This window comes from Parasteatoda tepidariorum, chromosome 3 (assembly GCF_043381705.1).
Source record: "Parasteatoda tepidariorum isolate YZ-2023 chromosome 3, CAS_Ptep_4.0, whole genome shotgun sequence".
NCBI lineage: Eukaryota > Metazoa > Arthropoda > Arachnida > Araneae > Theridiidae > Parasteatoda > Parasteatoda tepidariorum.
In genome coordinates, this window is record NC_092206.1 from 10829907 (window position 1) to 10845543 (window position 15637).

Consider the following 15637-nt stretch of genomic DNA (forward strand, 5'->3'; position numbering starts at 1 on the left):
TATCCACTTTGAGTCTCTTTTTAATCTTCCTGCTTTACTTTCTTTTCTTAAATAACTATTTTTGCCTGAATATAAAGTTTTTATGTAAATAATAAATAAAGTAAAATTGATGTTTCTTATAATTTTGATAATAAATATTGCTAGACAAATGTTACTATATATTTTATTAAGAAATGCTTTATTTTTTTATTATAATCACTTACAACTTTTTATTATACAGTATAGAACCCGTTATCCGGAAATCAGAAAACCGGAAAACCAAAAAACCGGAACGAAATTCGATAAATTTTCCCGCCATTTTAAAAAAAAAATTTTTTTTCCTCATAAGATTTTAGGATTTTTCGTTCTTTTTTGAAAGATGTTTACCTTACCATCATTTTGGAAATAATCATTAGTGTATTACTCCATCGTTTTTTCTTCTTTTTAAGAATATTTCCAAAAAAAATTTTTTTTTAGTTGGGTTTAACAATAAAAAAACGGCTTTTTGTAGCGATTCAGAAAACCGGAAAAATCAGTTATCCGGAATAGCGATGGTCCCGATCGTTCCGGATAATCGGTTCCCTACTGTAATATGAAAATTTTGCAAAATTGAAATGAGTATTTGCCTTTTAAAAACTTTATTTATATGCATTTACGCTAAAATTATCTCCTTCTTGCTAAAAAAATTTCTATGGCTAAATTATATTATCAGGCAGATTTAAATATAACTTAATTATATATTAAATATTTCAACTATAACTCAAAACTAGTTAAATTAAATTCTCATATGTCATCACTCTGTCTCGATGAAATTTTGCTTTTCAATAATACCTACAAAAATTTATAATCACCCTACACCTCCGAATTTCCTAAGGACAACCACAATTATTTTTGGAATGCCCTCCAAAAATGAAAACGTTAAGTTCGAATATTAATCTTTATGCGAGAAAAAAAAATTAAAAGCCACATCGTTATTTTCCAAAACGCTAATGAGGCAGGCGAGACTGAAAATATTAAAACCTTTTTGATAGCCTCATAGCTAAAAATTTCTGCACGATTATCAAACAATCACACTTATTTTGATGTTTTTTCTTTTATTTAACCTTTCCCACTAATTATTCAACATAATTTGAAAATTTTAGTTTCTTCCTAGCTTAATAGTTACTCAGCCTTCATCATCAGATAATAACGGCAATATAGGTATATACTAAGTTTCAGTCTTTCTAGTGTTAATTTTGTAACAAAACAACACTTTTAACAAAAAAACTGATACATTTAAAAAATAGTTTTCTTTCAAATAAAAGTGAAAAACTATTCGCGTTGATTTCTCGCTCGGATGGTGATACCGAAAAGAAAAAGTGTTTACTTTTCTTTGGCTTTAAGACCTTTATGCCTCGTTTGTTCAAAAAAAATAAAATAATAACTCTGAGAAAAGAACGGAAGAATTTTACGGTTTAAGAGTTCTTTACCCCATTTATTTTTAACGTCAAATAAGAAAAGGTCTCTGTTACTGTCAAGAGATTTCAAGGTAAGTCGGTATTAAAATACTGCGAATAATACTGTGAGAAAAAAAAGGGATCAGCATTGAAGGTAACAATATGTTCGAAACATTTTGCATCAGTTCGGGCTTTAGGTAAGCGAAGATTTTGAAACACTTTCTTTTTTTATTTGGCTCCACTTCTTTAAAACGTTGGAAATAAAAATAAAAAGTATTAGCGAAATACTAACAATGTTGAAAGGTTTGAATATATCTGTTCTTAAATTTGGAAGAGCTTTTTACAGTATAGAATCGGTGTTAATACATAAATTGAGGGCTCAATTTTATATGGATGGTGAATTTTGAAATGTTTTCAGTGTAATGCTCTGAAATCTTTTTTCCTATTAATGTTGATTTCCAAATACACTGTTGTAAGAAAGAAAGAGAATTTGCGGATTGGGTCGATTATCTCTAGAACTACTGGACCGATTTTTATGAAATTTGATGTGTACAAAACGAATAAAAATTCAACAATTGTAATACACACGCATGATCATACGTTGACACTCGTTGGAGTCGGAAGGTATGAAACAGCGGTTGCATAATAAACAAGAAAAATTGGTTAATAGAGGTTATGGTCCCCTCTTAGAGGTATACAACCCTTGCAGCGTGTATTCCATACTTGGAATAAGAAAGTTTGTCATTTCCTGTGGCAGTTTGGCCTGAATTGTCCTGTGTCAATTTCATATCTTCCAACTCCAACGAGTGCTACGCACGATCATGCAGGTGTATTACAATTGTTGAATTTTCATTTGTTTTGTATTGTATCACTGTATGTACATATCAAATTTCATTAAAATATTTCCAGTAGTTCGACAGATAATAGAACAAGTCTGCAAATTTTCTTAATTTTTTACTGCAGTGTATATGCATACGAAATGTTCATGAAACATTTTTTGAATGCAAAGTACAGTGCGCAAAATAAAAAACAAGGACCACCTTGCTAAAAACGGACCTATTTACATTATAAAATATTTCATAATATATCTATTAGTTAAAGCATTGTGTTTTTGGCCATTATACGATGTCAAGTGGGGAATAAAAGATATCACAGTGAATAACTCTTGATCTAATAATCAGATCTTCACATTCCAGAGCTTAATCTTAATGGTTGAAACTTAGATGAAATTTCACTAGGGAATTAAAACGAATGGTTGAGAACAATGGCTTAGCTAGGGGTGGATATAGTTCTTAGAACGCAGCATCTAATAGGCGCCAAATTCAAAAAATATTTTAGCAGTAAATGAATCACTTTATCGGGAAACCGTAACCGTAAGCAAAAGCTCTCTAGTTAATGGCGCTACCGTAAATATGTGTTCGGGTCGTGGCAGCATGCTTAGTTAACAGCGGAAGTAGTAATATTATTTCCATTAGAAAGTGGAAACAAATAAACAAAAAGTGGTTTGGACAAGAAAATCATATAAAAGAGGGATAAAAATTGATGTATCAGGATAAGAGCTTCAAAGTGCGCAAGAAAAAGAAATTAATTTAAAACAGACTTTAAATAAGAGAGAATGGGATACTAGAAAGGTTATTAACTAGATTATGATGAGCTTTTTTAAGATATGCCCAGAAGTCCAGATCAGTATCTGAAGAACATTGTTGAATGATTTTAGTAAAAGAAAGCTCAAACCTATGATTAGAATTCTATCTTTATAGGACGATGGAAGGCGGTTTATTACTTTCTTTCTTTTACACTCCTCTGACGTAAAATATCCTTACTGGTAGACGGATCATGGATTAGAGTCCAGTTGTCGTAGCGCTAACCGAGGGAGGTTTTCGTGGTTTTAATTCCCATGTAGCGCAAATGAAAGTTAGTTACATCAAAAAATTCCTGCATGAAGGCTAGTTTGCCTAATGTTGGATCCAAAAGTACCCTGATCTTTTGGATTTGGTTTAAAATTAAAAGGCACTGGAGTTGAATATTATCAGTCGTAAACCCAGAAACAGGTTCGGCTGTTTAACGACGGTTATAATGTAGATTAAAACATACGGTTTGGGAGTCGTGGTGGTTCAGGGGATAGAGCGTTCTTCTCACAATGAGGTAAGGGTTTCAAATTCCAGCAATTTTGCGCCTGGCTCGCATCGACCACATTGCTGACGTAAACTATCCTCAGTGGTAGGCAGATAATGGGCTAAAGTCCCCTAGCCGTTAGGCTAAATATGGGAGGTTTTTGTGGTTTTTCTCCCAATGTAACGTTAGTTTCTCCAAAAAATGCTCCACTAGGGCAAATTTCTTCCAATACTTCTTCCAGGAGTTCCCTTGTCTTGGGTTCAAAATTTCAAGGCTACGTTGACAGTTGTAAACTCAGAAATGGGTTGTCTGTCCAACGCCAGTTATAAAATAAAATATACGATTGGGTGAGCCATGGTGGCTCAGGGGGTGGCATAGAGTGTTACCCTCAGGTTCACCTCAAGTCCCTGCGGTGGCTTGTTGAGCGAATTTTGCTCCTGTCTCGCACTGACAATAATGTTGACGTAAATTATTTGCTATGGTAGATCATGGGTTAGAGTCTCCTTGCCATAAAGCTAACATTGAGAGGTTTTCGCTGTTTTCCTTACCACGTAACTCAAAGGCTGGTTAGATTCATCAAAAAATTCCTCCAGAAAGGTTAGTTTGTCCCAATGCTTGATTCAGAAGTTCCTTTTTCTTCTGTTCTGGGTTCAGAATTACAAGGCTATGGATGTGATTATAGATAGTCGTGAACTCAGAATTGGGCCAGCTGCTGAACGTTGGGTATACAATTAAATAAAATATACAATGTGATAACTGGCCCAGATAAATGTAGAGTTTTGAAAGTTGAAGAAATTAAGTTTATTTATCGTTGAGAAGACGACTCTAAACTCAAATTGCTGAGATTTTAAATAAATTCCGAAAACTTAATTCTTTTTAAAAGTAATTTTGAAAACACGTGATTAGAAGTCGCATTACATCATTCTTAAAACAGCTTATGAAATTGTCTATGATCTCACATCCCTTAAAACAATTAAATACTGAAACGCATGATATTTTTCTTGATGAATATATAATGATGTCGGTATTTATGTGTTTTTTTTCTTCTTTTTAAATTTTATACTAATTTTGAACAAGCTTCATTTTCTCAAACTGAAAAAAGAAAAGAATCAAAACATGATTATCTTCGAATCTCATAAGAATGAATTCGCTAATGCGCTTGCAAAATTTAAAAGCAGAAATTTATTCCCTGTTTAGTTGATTGAGTACCATTTCTCTAAAAGAATTCGCACTAATGATTCCGTAACATTTAACTTCACTTACTATTTTTGCCAATATATTCATCAAAACAGAAAATATTCGGTTTGGAAATTCCCCCCTCAATTAGGCACCGAAGTTAACAAAATAATCGACTCTTAGTCTTTTAAAAATAAAAATTTCGTTCGAAATGATTTGCATTGATAATCGTCGCCCAGAACAATATTATTCGACACTTGAATAGTCCATGCGCTAATGATGATTCGGTCCTCGAAGAATTAAAAAAAAAAGAAATTCCGGGAAATGTATAAAATGGAAATTTTATCTTAAATATAGAAATTTTGAAGAATATGAGATTGTGTCTAATGAGTTTTCAATGTAAATGTAGTCCAACCCGTTGCATTATTTTGAAGAATGTTCTGTGTGTTGCTTGGCTTTAATGAGTTTGTTTTTTGGTTTTAAAAGAGGAATGATGAGTTTAATTTCTTAAAATAATTATTTTTAAAAAAGTAATTTGGTTGATTTGTTATCGCAAGAATTTTTATTTTTAAATTGTATCCCAAAGAATATGGTATTTGTCTTCAATTGATTAGCAAGGATTACTAATTAAATCTAATTACTCTTGGAAAATAACAGTTTCGTGCCAATATTACGCTTAATTTACAATTTTAGAACTCGTCAAAAATTTAGTATAAAAAGCATTCACATTAGGGGTTAGAAGTTGAGCACTCTCGACATTTATAACAATAACTTTATATTATTTCATAACCGGTGTTAAGCAGCCGACCCATTTCCAGTTTACGGTTTTTAACGTTCAACTCTGTGTCCTTGTAGCTTTAAACCCTTCCCAGAAGACAAGGAAACTTCTGGATCGAGCATTGGGATAGACTAGACTGGTGTAATCTTCGATTGATAGAACTAGCCCACATTTGCGCTACATGTGAAAAGGAAATCAAGCTCAAAGAAGCGTTGCATGTAAAGGAAAGCCGACGACCCATGAAAGGGATTCCAACCCATGATTCTTTAAGCACGATACGTCAGCACGGGTGTCGGTGCGAGCCTAGACCAGAAATCGTATCGACCAGCCATCACTGTGTCCACACCTGCGTCACCTAATTAGAAGGCGAATGTTCCATTCCCCTAACCTGATGGTGAGATTTAAATCATCACAACCTGTTATTAGGGGCCTGGACCCATGTGTAAGAGGTCGTGGGTTAGATCCCCGCCGGCAGAAGACTTTCCATGTGGTGACTGATGCACGTTAAATCTGTCGAGTAACAAAGTCATCCATGTTTCCATAACAAGTCATACCATTGGGGGTACTGATCCAGTAGTTTCCTTATCTTCTGGATTGGTTCCAAAAAAAAAAAACTGTTATTAGACAATCAAACTCTTTTTGTTGCTTTTCATTTCGCCGTTTTCGCTAGCGATTCGTCAGTTTTTTGTCATCTGATATAAATATTAGTTAGTGAAACCTAGTTAGTATTCTTATTTTGTGGCAAGATTTCTAAAAATACATATGTAGTATACCATCTAATACATATCTACGATTACGCAATTCCTTGCAGTTGAACTATAGAATAAAATGCTTATGATTTCTAACGTGATTTTTTTTCTGCAAAGATTATGCGATTATGTGACTTATTAATGTAACATCCCATTGATCGAAACTCTTATCTAAATGTAATAAGAATATTTTTCCTTCATATATCACATGGTTTTAATCATTTGTTCATACATTTCGTCTTTCGTTATAAAAACAAAGCAGCCAAGTTTGTTAACTCGTAAGAACATAACCAGATTCTGGTTTACACAAGTTACGGCTTACTGATAACCCACATAGGTGTATCAAATACGAAAATATCGCGATCATTAAGGAAATAACATATCGAATACAATGATATCCTAATTAATACCATTAAATATAAGTATCAGACAGGATACAATAATGTTATCAATAATGTGTGATATCTAAAAGTATCGCAACAGTTCGCGAATGTTATACTCAACGATAATTATTGAATTATTATTTTGAGTATTGATATAGTTTCTTTGGGTAAAGAAAATCCTTATGAATGCAAAGATTATGCATGTCTTGTTCAAATTATCAATCGTTAATAAAATACTTTTTATTCATCCACTTTATTCGGGGATATAGAACTGTTAGTTATGATACGGTCTTTGTTATCGCTTGTCTTCCGCCTATTGATTTTATTATCTTAAATAATCTTGAACTAAAGGAGAAGATAAAAGACAACGATTGTCTAACCCTGGACGGGAAGCTTCCTATTTCATGTTTGCCCCACCCAGCATGCAGGAAACCTGTTATAATTATTCCATATGTAAATAATGTTTTTCAGGAATGTAAAACTATCTGCTTTACGGATGGTAGTAAGCTTGATGGAAGGGTTTGTCTTGCTTTTGTAATTTATGAAAATGGAACAGAGAAGGTTTCTGCCAAGCACCGACTACATAATGAATGTACTGTTTTCCCGGCTGAACTTTTGTGTATAAACCTGGTTGTTACGTGGATACAAAATTCTTTTAGTGAAAACCAAATTTTTAAATATCTCATTTGTACAGATTCTCTTTCTTCACTTTTTCTTTTGCGTGACACGACTTCTACTGAGAAGCTTGTGGTGGAAATTCACTCGATTTTGAACGCTCTTGAAAACGTAACTATTCATTTTTCTTACGTTCGTGGCCATAGCGGTATTTTGGGCAATGAAAGAGCAGACCAATTGGCTAGGGAAGCTACGTGTGGTGAAATAGACTTAAGGGTGTCTGTTCCAGCTTCTCACTGGAAGCGCATCGCTAGAGATAAAATCATTGCGGACTGGAATGCTGAATTTCTTGCTTCGCCTCGGTCGCTTTGGACGAAAAGGTTCTTTCCATCCATTTTTCACCGTTTGCAATGTAAATTCTTTGCAACTGATTTTAAATTGACCCAAATTTTAACAAACCATGGAAATTTTAAGAGATATTTATTTCGTTTCCATCTGCAGACCAGTGGAATTTGTGCTTGCGGTGATGCTGATGAAGATGCTGAACATATTCTTCTTCACTGTAGTCTCTATGCGAGTGCCCGAATGAATTTAAAGACTGATTTGAGACGTCTTTCTATTTGTTGGCCACCTGTCTTATCAGAACTGGTCAAAAGTATTGAAAGTCTTGCGGCCTTGCGGAATTTTGTTTTTAATGTAAATTTGTAAATTTTTCTTCTTTTTGTTTTCTACTTACAACTGTAAGCCTTATACTTTCTACTTATAACTGTCAAATACTTATTTTTTAACTTGTAATGGACGGCACTTGATGTTAATACAGTTTTTTCAAATATTAATTCATTAAATAAATTTTATTTATTTATTTTAGTTTTGTATGAGAGAAAAAAATTTTAATTATTCAATAAAAAGTAACCAAAATGAAAATTTTCTTTGTTGACCTATGCAGGAATTGACCTTAATTTTTTTTAATTTATTTAGCTTCTTTGTTTACATTTATTGTTGTGCCTAAAGCATCTGAATTTGCAATTTTTGCCAATTTATCAAATTCGATGTATTTTATGTTGACTAACTTTAGTGTCATAGATAAATTCAAAGAAAGTATGTAAAGATTCTAACTGAACTCGTTGTAGAAGGAAATGAATAAAAGCAGCTATTTCGTAAGTCACGAGGGAACGTAAAGTAAATACAGAATCAGTTCGTAAATAAATAAAGAGTTTATGAAATACAACCGAAACAAGTTATTTATCTTATATCTAGTTCACTATGAAATCGGGCTACATAGATGTATGCAACGGAATAGGAATCGTTTCTCTAGAAATTGATTTCAAGAGCACATGTTCGTAAATTGAAATAATTAAAATCTAAAATAAGACATTTTATTTTCCTTTTGATGTCTTTTTAATTTTTTGTTTCATTATTACAGGAAAAATTTCTTTCTTTCTTTTGAGGTCTAAGTTTCATTCACCGAAACCTTTACACCCGTAAAAAATATTTTAGGAAAATTTCTAACTCTTGACGGTAAATTTGTGGATTTGTTTCTACGAACAAAAGTTTGAACACAAATTTTGTTATTCTTTATTTTAAATCATTGCAAATAATGACAATTCCATATAATTTGTAACAGTGTTTTTTTGCAGTAAGTGTTCCATAATGTATTATTTTTTTTTCCTTTTTTGAAATCCCTGAATATAATTCTTTAAAAAAAATTTTTTTTTTTTGCTTGGTTCGTTTTTTAAAAATTTATTTGGTATTTATTTTTGAAAAAAAAAATCAAATATCATAGCAAATAATAAATTTAGTTATACAGAGTGCGGCGAAAAAAAAAAGAAATAGGAAAAAGCTATTATATTATAGAATTGAAATTAACTAATTTCTTTTTACTTTTATTTTCATTTTTTATATAATATTTTGTAATATCTATTAGTTAGAGCATTGTTTTTTGTCTTGTATACAATGTCAAATGAAAGAGCTACTATTTTATTTGAGTTGTTTAAGCAGCAACAGCGTGAAATTCCCTTTAGCTGGGGGGGGAGGTGAGACAGATAAAAGGACATATGTCTTATTGCTTACAATAAGTGTTTGGGTCTCTGCATCCCCTCAAAAAGCGGTCATTATGAAAATAATTAAATTTATTCATTATTTAAAACCTACTCTTACTTTTTTTGTTATATTTTGTTCATTTATTTATTTTTCAATAAAGTTAGACTGAAAAGTATTTGTCTGTTTTTTTTTTTNAAAAATTTTTTTTTTTTTTTTTTTTTTTTTTTTTTTTTTTTGCCGCATCCTGCTTAAAAGTTTCACACATTTTTTGAGGGGAGGGGGGAGAAAAGTTTTTAATTTAATTTTAATTTGTCAGGATTTTCTTTTCGCCGCATATCGTATAAATGTCTTAAATGCTTTTTTTGAGGGGAGTGGGTGAAAGTTCTTAAATTAATTTTAATTTGTCAGGAATTTTTTTTTTCGCCGCATATCGTGTAAATGTTTTAATGCATTTTTTGAGGGGAGGGGGTGAAAAGTTCTTAAATAAATTTTAATTTGTGAGGAATTTTTTTTCCCGCCGCATATCGTATGAATGTTTTAATGCATTTTTTGAGGGGAGGGGGTGAAAAGTTTTTGAATTAATTTTAATTTGTTAGGAATTTTTTTTTCGCCGCATATCGTATGAATGTTTTAATGCATTTTTTGAGGGCAGTGGGTGAAAAGTTCTTAAATTAATTTTAATTTGTGAGGAATTTTTTTTGCCGCATATCGTATGAATGTTTTAATGCATTTTTTGAGGGGAGTGGGTGAAAAGTTCTTAANTTAAATGCTTTTTTGAGGGGAGGGGGTGAAAAGTTCGTAAATTAATTTCAATTTGTGAGGAATTTTTTTTTTCGCCGCATATCGTATGAACGTTTTAATGAAATTTTTGAGGGGAGGGGGTGAAAAGTTCTTAAATTAATTTTAATTTGTGAGGAATTTTTTTTTCCCGCCGCATATCGTATGAATGTTTAAATGCATTTTTTGAGGGGAGGAGGTGAAAAGTTTTTGAATTAATTTTAATTTGTCAGGAATTTTTTTTTCGCCGCATATCGTATGAATGTTTTAATGCATTTTTTGAGGGGAGTGGGGGAAAAGTTCTTAAATTAATTTTAATTTGTGAGGAATTTTTTTTGCCGCATATCGTATGAATGTTTTAATGCATTTTTTGAGGGGAGGGGGTGAAAAGTTCTTAAATTAATTTTAATTTACTTGGGTTTTACCTTGTACAAATGTTTTAATACAATTTTGGGGAAGTGGTAGAAAATTTCTTTAATTAATTTTAATTACATAAAAAATACTTAGAGTATTCTTATGCAATTAAAATGAATTAACAATTAATTAATAACAGTATTATGCTTGTTCGCTTCTTTAGTCTTAGTGAAACGGTACGGTTGTTTCATAGAAAATGTCAAGTGGCTTTAGAGAAATGTTTGGCAGTTTTTGGTAAAAATGTAAAGCTTTGAGAATAAGAAATCAATCAAAGTGAATTTTCCGAAGAACCAAAAAAAAAAAAAAAAAAAAAAAAAAAAAAAAAAAAAAAAAGAAACACACTTACGCTGGAATAAAAATCAAAATTATTTCAATTTCATTAGAATTAGAGCTTTATTCGTTTTTTCTTGCAAAGGGTCACATTCTTGTCAGTTTTTCTGAATACATTATGATTTCCACATTCACGTTGCTTCTTTCAAAACAAACTAATTTCTTATATTACAAAAATATGGAAACACGAAAAATTTCTCTCTTTTTCAATTTGATATGAATCCCAAAGTATATTCTAGAATATATTTTCCTACAAAAATTAATTTCCTAGTTTCATCTCCAAAATGAATTAACTTTCATTAACGTAAACATTTTCAATGAACTACGTCGTATAATTTGATGCGAGGATATTTTGGTTATTTTACATTCTGAAACATATATTAAACATTGTATTATAGCAGATATGCATAATTTTCTAAATTACTTCGAAATTAAAGGAAAGCATAGTTCTAAAATATCATTGGTGTAATGGATATTGATGTAATAGATATAAAAATTGAAATAGAAATATTTTTATATACTTTAAAAGCAATCTGAGTTATTATTGTACAACATGCTTCATAACCTCCACTCTACATATAGATAATTTTTAAATAAAAGTGTTCACATTAAGTCTCTCAAAGTAATATTTAAAAAGGAAGAAACGAAAGCAACGTTGAGATATATCGAATCATCGATAAGGAAGGCGGGTGAAAAATTGCAAAATCAGTTTTATTACTTTATGAAAAGGTTTCTGATATCTGCTTCATAACCACACTCTGTTTCCTTTAACGAACAAATAAATGTTACTGTTCCCAGCTCCTGCTTCGTAGTAGTAATTCGTTAGATTTCGATAGCGATTTTCTTTCTTTTTTTATTATTAATTTTTTAGTCCTTCTTTGTTTTGTTTCTTATTAATTTTTTTGTTTTGTTTTACATTAATTTGAAAAGTCGATATAATTCTTTATTTTTTTTTAGACTGTTACTTTTGATTTCTCAAAAATAATTTGTTAGATTTTTATGATGTTTCACATTTTTCCTAGCTAATATACAAATTTGAGTTTCCTATTGAGTTCCCACAGTTTCTTATTTCATTTTCTGCTCAGATTCTAAAAGAATATATTGATAGAGCATAAACCAAAGTCAAAATTTTTGATGGTTTTTCATTGATGGACCAACATAATCTTGATGGTAACCATCAATAATTCCATCATGAACCATTATATTTTTGATGGTAACCAACATAAGTCACCTGCAATATTCCTGAGAACCAACAAGAATTTCTCATTATACGATCATGGTAATGTCTTGTTGGAACAGTTATGTACCATCATGGATTGTTGATTCATGAGAAGCAAACCATCATAGTATTAACGCAACCATCATAGTATTAACGTAACATTTGTTTCCATCATGGATGGAAGGAAGTTTGTTGGCATATCAAAAACCATGAACGCATAATGGAAAATGTAGGATGAAGATGACCATCGTATGATGTTGGACCATCATGAATCGCACTGAAACCATCATTAAACCATCAAAATTATTTGATGGGACCATCAAAAATTTTGACTTGGGAAGGAACAGTGTAAGCATAAGGGAGGTATTTAAACATTATACTTAATTTATACTTTTGAATAACATTGACCACTTGTAAAATCATGAAATGTTTGTATGAAAGTAAATTCTGAATATGATTTTTTTAAGTTCTTGTTGTACGAAGTAAATTTTATGTAAATTGTTTCTCTCACAGTGGCATTTGAAAAAAATCATTGTTTTTATAATTCTTAAATTTCAACTGTGTGTATATTTAGGAACATTTACGTAAAAATATTAACTTATGCGAGTGGGTTAAACTAATAGGAATATGAGTAAATTAATATAATATGAGTTAAACTAATATGAATGGTGGAAATACATATTTTATTTTAGTTGATGGCTGTAAAAGTTTTAATTTATAATGTGGTTAGTTTTTTTCATAAAAAGAGAAACTTTTAAAAATTAAAATTAAAAAGATTCAATAAATTTAAATTTAATTCAATTAAAAAAAACACCGCTTAGTCTAAAAAAATATGTATAGTTTATTCAGATAAAATCTTAAGATTAAATAAAATCATTGGAAGGCTTTAAAATAGAAATTTTAACCTCAGAGAAAACTTAAACAAAACTTTATCGCAGAAATTTTAGGCTCATTTAAAATTACATTAATTAATTAGTTCAAACGAATACTTAGCTTGTTATATCTAAAATACTAAAAAAAATTTCATCATTCTTAAATGAAATATTAACAATTTAAACAGAATTTGAAAAAATAGTTTTTGATGTAATTACATTAGAATAAAAGAATTCATTTAAAGTGTACGAACACTAATGCTGGGTAATATCGTAATTTTAATATCGGGGTAATCGCCATTTGGTAATAAATGTACGATTTTTTTCTTCAATTTAACAAATATTCATAAATGTTACATTGGCAGATATTTTTGTTAACTAAATAGAAATATAGCAATACTCAAGAGAATTAGCCTTTACAATTATTACTCTTGTTCGGTTCAACCTTTAACGATAATACTTGTAGTATAAAGGTATTCGGCACTTATCGTTGCTGATAATGATCGTGATTCTATTTTATTCTATAACTATCTTTTTTGACAATATTTGCGATACGTTTATATTCAGTATTTATAATTTTTAACAAATATTGTGTTATTATGGTTGAATGTAATTATGGTATAGTTTATATTTTTATAGGACAAATATTAACGGTATGTAGTGATGCGTTTTTAAAACTATAGTTATCATGTTCATCATAAAATAACTTTTTTTACGATATATCACCTAGCTGTAAAATACTCTTAACATCTGTCTACTATACCCCTTAAAAATAAAACTCGAAACTTGGTTTTTCCAGATATTATTTACTTGAGGGTTATATTTTTTATAACCTATCAAATATGTTTAATGATTTTTCTTTAACTACCTTCCATAAAAATAGCAATTACCTACTAAATCTAATGAGATAAAAAAAAATAAAAAAAACTCTGGATGGAAAAACTTTTATTTCTAAACACTGATACCTTTTATCTTAAGATGAAGTAATGCGATATGTTTTTGCTGTTCACTTAGAGTTTCGGTTTCTTTTTGCAACTCTGTGTATTATTTTTGTTGTCATAGGAGATTTCTTTTTTATTCTATGTCTTCATCATTTGGTATATAATTACTTCTGACCTCCTATCTAGAGAAGGCAAGTCTTTAGCTAAATGATCCAAAAAATAATAAATTGCAGAAAGTAACTTACCGAATCGATCTTGGCGACCAAATCCTCAGAGAAATTAGGACATTGTCTCAATACTTATGGCATGTTATGGAAATATCTATAACAACGCTTTAGTCAAATATTACTTAAGATAACATACAATTTTTTGAACATATTTTAGTGCTCTTTATTTATCATTTAAAATTTAAAATGAAGAAAAAAAGAAAAAGAAACCCTGAGTTTTATGAAAAATATTTTTTGCCGATTTGTGACTTCGCTTTGTGCTCTGTAACACTCGTCGTTATTGTTTACGCAGTCCATATTTTTTATTTAATTTTTATTTTTTATTTTTTTTATTTATTTTAATTTTTTAACTTGCATGACCGAAATAGTCTCGGGCGCAGCAGTGGTGACCAAAAATGTCATGCCCGAGTATTACTCGGGGTAATCATTTTTTAGTGCATTGTTATACCTGAATATATACACTCTATAGCAAAAAAAATCAACTCACCAGGAAGTATTCACGCCTGCACACTGCCGAGCCAGATTACAGTGGTGCATGGCTCGATCAAGCTGGAATGATGCCGACTGGGGACATATAGTCTTTAGCGACGAAACCCGCTTACAACTGTGTCCTGACGATCATCGAAGACGCGTTTGGAAACGCACAGGCCAGAGGGGGCATCTTGCCTTCACTATTGCACACTACACCGGCCCTCAACAAAGCATTAAGGTCTGGGGTGCCATTTCCTTTGACAGGCGGACCCCTTTGGTCTTCATTAGAGGTACACTTACTGCACAGCGGTACGTCGACGACATCCTAAGACATGCTTTGCTAACGCTCCTTTTGCAGCGCCCTGGGCTGGTGTTTCAGCAAGACAATGCTAGACCTCATACGGTATGTGCTGCTATGAGCTGTCTGCAAGCTTGTCAAACTATTCCCTGGCCTGGCAGATCACCAGATCTCTCTCCCATCGAGCATGTCTGGGATATGATGGGAAGGCGATTGCATCTGGCACGGAATGTAGATGACCTCGTTCGACAATTGGATCGAATTTGGCAGGAAATAACGCAAGAGACCATCCGGGAGCTTTATGCCACGCCGTGTGGCAGCTTGTATCCAAGCCAGAGGCGGGTCAACACCTTATTGAACTTGTTACTGTAACTCTGCAATAAACTATTCAATTGTTCTGAAATTTTAATCATTTACTATTCTGTACATTGTCTTCCTATCCACCAATTTTCGTTTCAATCGGACAATTCCTTCTTGGTGCGTCGATTTTTTTGTTATAGAGTGTATATCAGGAAAAGTTTATTTCGGCTTCATCTTTCTGTCAAACTAGAATCTATTTTGGGAAAAGTTAATTTAGATGCAGTTTGGAACAATAGATGGCAGCAGCACTTTATTGAAGGTTTCAAACGATAGATATGTATGTTCACAGTGCGGGACATTTTGTTTTGCAAAATGGCCTCCAGCTCTTTGAAACGTTATATAGATATTCGTTGAAAAAATAATTTAATTATTTTTTTTTCGGTTTCTAAAAAATAATCCTTCACTAGAAGCGAATTTTACTACTGCCAAGCAGAGTGGCAGCAGCTTCAAACGAATA

At 31.4% G+C, this 15637-nt stretch overlaps 1 protein-coding gene across 1 annotated transcript; it reads left to right on the forward strand.

Annotated features, from left to right (window-relative positions):
- The first annotated feature begins 4196 nt into the window (after positions 1-4196).
- LOC122270663 (retrovirus-related Pol polyprotein from type-1 retrotransposable element R1) lies at positions 4197-7939 on the forward strand. Its single transcript, XM_043048987.2, has 2 exons — positions 4197-4253; positions 7088-7939. Exons 1-2 carry the CDS (start codon positions 4197-4199, stop codon positions 7937-7939), a joined length of 909 nt encoding a protein of 302 aa, XP_042904921.2.
- Positions 7940-15637: the final 7698 nt, after the last annotated feature.